Source organism: Lolium rigidum, chromosome 5, assembly GCF_022539505.1.
Source record: "Lolium rigidum isolate FL_2022 chromosome 5, APGP_CSIRO_Lrig_0.1, whole genome shotgun sequence".
NCBI classification, from domain to species: Eukaryota; Viridiplantae; Streptophyta; class Magnoliopsida; order Poales; family Poaceae; genus Lolium; species Lolium rigidum.
In genome coordinates, this window is record NC_061512.1 from 190,791,671 (window position 1) to 190,798,476 (window position 6,806).

Here is a 6,806-nt window from a genome sequence, read left to right on the forward strand (position 1 = left end):
AATTGTGCCCAAGAAAGTTTTTCATGATGTATGACTTAATGTTTTATCCTTATAGGATTTGCACTACAATATTTCTATATGATTAGTTCCGGCTTAGAGGGAAGCAATTTATAGTATATGTTCTATGAATCAAACAACTAGTTTAAACCTACACAATTTCTATTCGAATCCTATGAATGAAAGAAACCCTATGTTTAATCCGTAATACCCATGTTTCCAAAAATTTGGCTGCAACTTTCAGCTAGTCTCCCAGTTACCTGCGGGAACTCGCCTTGCTGCAGTGCACAGGTGAAAGAATCAACACCATGGAAAATATGGACTCACGCGTCATGATGATTCAATGAAAACAACATACTGTTACTCATACAGTTCAAAACGATATTGGTGGACGCAGACATCTGTAGAGCGCATCACTTGGCGCCGATTCTGTCTTGCTCCCTCCCGTGCAAATACAAGGCCAGCTACTACTACAACCATTAACCACACACCAGCAGCCGACCATCAACTCCGGCTGCCGAACAATAATGCACACCTGCCGGATAGCAACAGCGACGTTGAGGTGCAATAATGGCGGGGCGGACGACAGCGACGTCAGATGGCGGCGGCGGCGGCAGGTGCGTCACCGGGGGACGCCCCCGCGGCGGCGGCGGCGGCCCATACGATGTCCTTCAGCGCCGGCCTGAGCTCGTCGCTGCAGAAGGAGCAGTACTCCATGGTGTCCCCGCCGTCCTTCTTGACGTCGACCACGAGCACGGAGGGTGCCACGCTGAAGAACTCCGCCGCGACGCCGAGCCGGCCCTTGCGTCCGCGTTCGGCGCCCTCGAGCCGCACCCCGCGCGCGCCGCTCTTGGTGACGCGCATGGCCCCGCCGCTCGCCAGGCCCTCCAGCCGCGAGATCACCCCGCTCGCGGGCTCCCGCGTCGCGAACCGCATGTTGGCCTCGCCCTCGCGTGCTGCCCCGCGGCCCGACGACGGCGAGGGCGATGGCCCCTGGTCGAACAGCGGCGACAGGTCGAAGCCCGCGGAGAGGGAGATTAGATGGAAGGCGTTCATCGCCTCGGGGGCCTCGTCGTCCTTGTTGTCGCCCTTGCCGCGCGCGTCCGCCGGTGTCACGGGCTCCCCGAGGGAGATGGAGGGCGACGACGTCTTCTTGAACCACGGCGACTCGATTATGCCGGCGACTGCAATGCGGCTGGTCGGGTTGGGGTCGAGCAGCCTGGCGATGAGCTTCCGCGCGTCCCTGGAGACCCAGGACGGGCAGAGAAAGTCGGCGCGCTGCATCTTGCGGTACATGCACATGAGGTTCTCGTCCCGGAACGGCAGTGCGCCGACGAGGAGCACGTAGAGGATGACGCCGCAGGACCAGATGTCGGCCTTGGCGCCGTCGTAGCCGTTCCCGCCGAGCACCTCGGGCGCCACGTACGCCGGCGTGCCGCACGCGGTGTGGAGGAGCCCGTCGGGGCGCGCGTGGCCGGCGAGCGCGCTGAGCCCGAAGTCGGCGACCTTGAGGTTTCCCGCCTCGTCGAGGAGCAGGTTCTCTGGCTTGAGGTCGCGGTGGTACACGCCGCGGCCGTGGCAGAAGTCGACGGCCGAGACGAGCTGGCGGAAGTATCGGCGCGCGACGTCCTCGCGGAGGCGGCCGGCGCGGGTGATCCGGGCGAAGAGCTCGCCGCCGCGGACGAGCTCGAGGGCCAGGTAGATCTTGGAGCGGCTGGCCATGACCTCGTGCAGCTCGACGATGTTGGGGTGGGAGACCATCTTCATCACGGCGATCTCGCGCTTGATCTGCTCCACCATCCCGGCGCGCTCCACCTTGTCCTTGGCCACCACCTTGACGGCCACGCCGCGGCCCGTGCGCAGGTCCCGCGCCGCGTGCACGCGCCCGAAGTTGCCGTGCCCCAGCACCCGCCCCAGCTCGTACCGGCCCTGCAGGACGTTCTTCTTCCCCTCCGGCGCCGCAGCCGCATCCTCCATCGCGTCGCGCTGGGCCGTCCGGCGACTGTCGATCGAAGCGAGTGATGCAGGGTCGTTGGTCTACCCGTCCTCGACGTGCTTGCGGTGGCAGTTGCGGCCGCCGCGTAGGCTATGCTTGCCGGTGAGGTCAGTGCGCGTGCTCCTCCACATTGCTCCGCATTCCCAAAAGGCACCGGCCAGAAGATAGAGGCCGGAGTAGTGCAGTAGAGGGACACGGAAAGCTCACGCGCGTCGACGGCGTTGGTTACCGGCGGCGTGAGACACGAAAAGGCTTTTCCGTGGAGTGGAGCTTCGATGCCGCCGCGCGCGCTCCGGATAAATATCGCGGAGCTCGCGGATCTGAGAGGCGTTTCTGGCCGTTGTTTCGGATCGGACTGCCGAGGCCGCTTGGATGGTATGCGGTTGCGGTGACGCAACGGCAATGGCGCGACGCGAGCGGCATGGCCGATGGAAACCGTATGCGGTCGAAAAGGAAACGGGCGACGGGTCTGTTCTGTGGGCGGTATCGACAGTTTGGGTACGTCGACGACGAGCCCCACTAGTCAGGCCGTTGGAGGTGATAGGTGGGCCGGAGTTATTGCTGGGCCATGTCCTGGTCCATTATTAGTGGATCGAATACAACCCTATGTCTCCTTTTGTCGTTCGAAATTGAATTATTTCGCGTTACTAACGTTGTGATTGCTATATTCTCAATCTTATCGCTATGTGTGATCTAAAGCATTTGAACACAAGCTTGGATAATACTACTTCCATCCCAAAGTTTAAGGCTTATATTGAATTTAACAGCATCTTCACCGGCGTTTCCCAAATAGACGTCGCAGGGCATCGACACTGCTATATGGGGCCGCGGACGCTGCATTCTCTATTTGAGGATGTTGTTCCCACACCGATGCCCTGCATACGGCGGCTTCCAAAACCTTTTTTCTTTTTACAATATTTTGAAACAACATATCAATCACATTTTATTCATACTATATTTAAGTATTCATACAATCACACAAATAGAAATTAAATTATTCATACAATCAAACAAATGAAAATTAAATTATTCATACAATCAAAAAATTAGAAATTAAATTATTCATACAATCAAACAAATAAAAATAAAATCATGCATTATTGGCGACTCATCTCCTCGCCCACAAATGTGCAGCTGGATCCGCCTGAAGTTGAGCATGAACACCTGCATCTCAGATTTCATGATGCATGTGAAGGAAAGCGCCAAATTCTTGGGGTACATGCTCTATCTCAGCAAGAGGCCCTTGATAATCAAATAGTTGATCATCATGCACAGGTTCGTGGTTCGTCGCGCTCGCTCTCAATGATCATGTTGTGCAAGATCACACAAGCGTTCATCACGTCCCACATCTGAAACTCAGACCAAGTGAGAGCAAGGTACCGCGAAACGATGCTGAAGCACCCCAAAAGCACGCTCAACATCCTTACGAGCTGCTTCCTGGCATGTTGCAAAATAAGCTTCCATCTCCGAAGCTGGAGACGGGATTGTCTTCACAAATGAAGGATACGTCGGGTAGATACCATCATCTAGATAGTACCTCTTGTTGTATATGTGGCTGTTTACCTCAAACTTCACGGCAGAAGCTTGTCCCTCGGTAGCGTGGAAAACACCGGAGAGCGCTAGAACACGTTGATATGATTGTTTGTTCCTGCCATGCAAAAAAAAGCATGCCAAATCCATAGGTCATGGTCTGCCACCGTCTCTAGAATGACACTGCACTCACCAGTATGCCCCTTTGTAGATCTCGTACTAAGAAAAAGGGCAATTCTTCCAGCTCCAATGCATACAGTCAATGCTTTCGAGCATCCCAGGAAACCCTCATGTTGCATTTTTTTCTAGGATTCGAGCTATATCATCTGCCCTTGGTGCTCTCAAATAGTCTTTACCTAACACCGCTATGACGGCTCCGTCATTCGTAGGTAGTTATTGGTTGTATCTGGAAGAGCTCCATATGCAAGACAGCGCATTGCAGCAGTGCACTTGTAGATTGAGGTGAAGCCCCACAAACCTGTGCAATCTTGCTTGATCATGAAGTAGTCATCGTACTCCCTGACGCCGTAGAAAATCTTCATGAACAGATCCTTGTTCATCCTAAATCGGCGCTGAAACTCCTTCGATGAATGAGTCGCGTCCTTGACGAAGTAGTCGGCGTCAAGCAGCATTGCTGGCTTGACGATGCTTGTTGATGTTCCTCCACTTGCCTGGCTTTGAGCCGCCATGCCGAGGCATAGCGAACAAAGGCCGGTGTAGAGGGTGCTCCTCGGCAATGCCCACCTTTAGGGGCTTAGGTTTAATGGAATCCTGCAGGCTGACACGTGACATCGGATATCAAAGAGTCAGGGAGAGAGATTTACCCAGGTTCAGGGCCCTCGATGAGGTGAAAACCCTTACTTCCTGCTTGTCTGATCTTGATTATCGAATATATTGGGTTACAATGGGGTAGCCGAAGGATATGGTTGTGATCTCGTCGAGAGGCTAAAATTCTAAGGACCTGGCTCTAGACTTGCGATGAATCTATCTGTTGTAGTTGTGTCCCTCGGCAGACCCTCTCCGTGCCCTTATATTGCAGGCCAGATCTCGAAAGTTCTGTCCGGGTACGACTAGGTTATAAAGAGTTCTACTTCTAATCTTTCCTTCTTTAACGTCTTCTTGCCTTGTTCGTCAAGAATCCTTCTTCGGGTGAGTCTGCTTCTCTGGAACCGAAGTATTTGCCCACCTTGGTTGCTGGGCAATCTTCATAGGCCCCTGGTTGGGCCGTAGGTGGTAGCATAATGGTGGTTACCCGAACGGTAATGCCCACATCAGTAGCCCCCGAGTGTCTGGCCGAAGAAAAGCTTCGGGCAGGGACTAAAATTGTCTTCTGTCGAATGTCCGTAGCTGCCGAAAAGACTTGATCCTTTTTTACCATTTTGAAGTTGAAAACATATTTTTATCGGGTGCGCGTCCAGCGCTCCCGATGGGAGTATCCACCCGAGTCTAGGCACGGATGCTTGCAACCGTGTGTAGACTCAAGTTGTACTACTCGAAGAATCTGCTGATGATGTTTTCTTCAAGTTTTCGAATCATCTGATATCTTTTTTTACGGGTCCTTCAAAACTTCGAGTGAAGTCGTGCAAGATCATAGTACGTAAGGGATCGAAGTAACGCGCCCAGCTTTACTCAACAAATCGATGTTGGTTAACTGCCAATGGCAAAACAACGTTACCTTACTCAGAATCAAGTCCCCGGGCTTGATCCTGGATCTCCTGAAATCTTCGAGTCCATATTCCTTTGTCTTCAATAGTTTTTATCAGGTGCGCGTCCAGCGCTCCCGATGGGAGTAGCCCCCGAGTCTAGGGACGGATGCTTGCAACCGTGCGTAGACTCAAGTCAAGCAACTTGATATTACAGATTACTTTGGATAATTTATGAGGAGTCTATACTTTTGGTGACATCATCAGTGGCGTGGCCTCTGCGGTGTCTTGATGGACATGACGTGACTTAACGGACCCACTCTACTTCTGCGCAATCAGTTAGGAAATGACTGATCCTTGCGCGTTCACCGAGGCGGCTCCTCGATTTCCGCACGTAGTAGGGGCATATGTCCTTTAGCAGGACGGCTTTGATGACACGTGGTGATCTAATTGGAGGTCTTCCGACTCAATCCTTTGGTAACTTCCCCTTTTATAAAGGAAAAAAAGATATTTTACCCCTTCCATTCTCCCTTTCACTGCTTTCTTCCTCCTTTTATCTTCCTCTTCGCAACTACTGCGCCGCTACCACCGTCGTAATCTACCATTTAGATCTCAATCATACGCCAAGATGGTGAAGAAGAAGGGGTCTGCCGCCACCGGCGTTGCTTCAAGCAGCACCATCGCCAAAACAACTGTTCATGCAATGAAGAGAGCTGCGCCGGAGGTTTCGCGGCTACCAAGGATGCCCCCGGCGACTGGCCCGCTTCGACAATGTCGAAGCATGACAAGAAGAAGGCACGTAACCTTGGCCTGATCCCTCCTGAAGAAGGCAATGTCATCTTACCAGGTTTGGCCTCACGCTCCAATCCTCCTGCCGGTTTTACAGTGATGTTTGTATTATTCTTGTATCGAGGATTGTCTTTGCCTTCCCATGAGTTTCTCCGGCGTCTTCTGCATACATACGGGATCCAGTTATGGCAGCTAACTCCCAATTCCATTCTTCATCTTGCTATTTTTATCACCCTTTGTGAGGCTTTTCTTGGCATTGATCCTCACTGGGGTCTGTGGAAGAAGATCTTCTTTCTCAAACACTACAACATAGTAGTGGATCCTTTGTCACCGGTGGAGTTGGCTTTGTCATCCGTAAAGAGGCGAACTACTTCAACTTCCCAATGAGAGAGTCAGTACATGGATGGAGGTTGAAGTGGTTCTATCTCAAAGAATCATCGGCAGCTAACATGTGTCTGTTGAAGTTTGTTGATGTCCTTGAAGCTATACCAAAGAAGTCTTGGAAGAATATATTAACCTCCGAAGAGAAACCTGTAGCCGAAAAATTGTTCGAAAGAGTTCTTCGGATTAAGGAGTCTGACGACCAAACTATGATGGGCACCGAAATTGTTGTTGTGTTCCTGAAACGTCGCATCCAACCAGTTATGTCCAGAGCTCACCAAATGTGGTTATACTTGGGTCCTAAGAACGGAACTAGAGTCAACGCTGCAGAATTTTCTGAGAAGGACTTACTAGATGAAGTTAGGCGTTTGACTCATTTTAGTCAAGAGGACTCGATTCCACTTCTAGCCCTCCATGAACCTTATGACTTTGAACACCAACCAATTGAGGTGAAATCTCTTTCCTGTTCA

At 52.1% G+C, this 6,806-nt stretch overlaps 1 protein-coding gene across 1 annotated transcript; it reads right to left on the minus strand.

Annotated features, from left to right (window-relative positions):
• Positions 1-288: 288 nt before the first annotated feature.
• LOC124653211 (putative CBL-interacting protein kinase 27) lies at positions 289-2,388 on the minus strand. Its single transcript, XM_047192279.1, has one exon. It carries the CDS (start codon positions 1,972-1,974, stop codon positions 592-594), a length of 1,383 nt encoding a protein of 460 aa, XP_047048235.1. The 5' UTR covers positions 1,975-2,388; the 3' UTR covers positions 289-591.
• Positions 2,389-6,806: the final 4,418 nt, after the last annotated feature.

Excerpts from the sequence above, each read along its gene's own strand:
- LOC124653211 (XM_047192279.1), bottom strand. The coding sequence starts at position 1,974 with ATGGAGGATGCGGCTGCGGCGCCGGAGGGGAAGAAGAACGTCCTGCAG.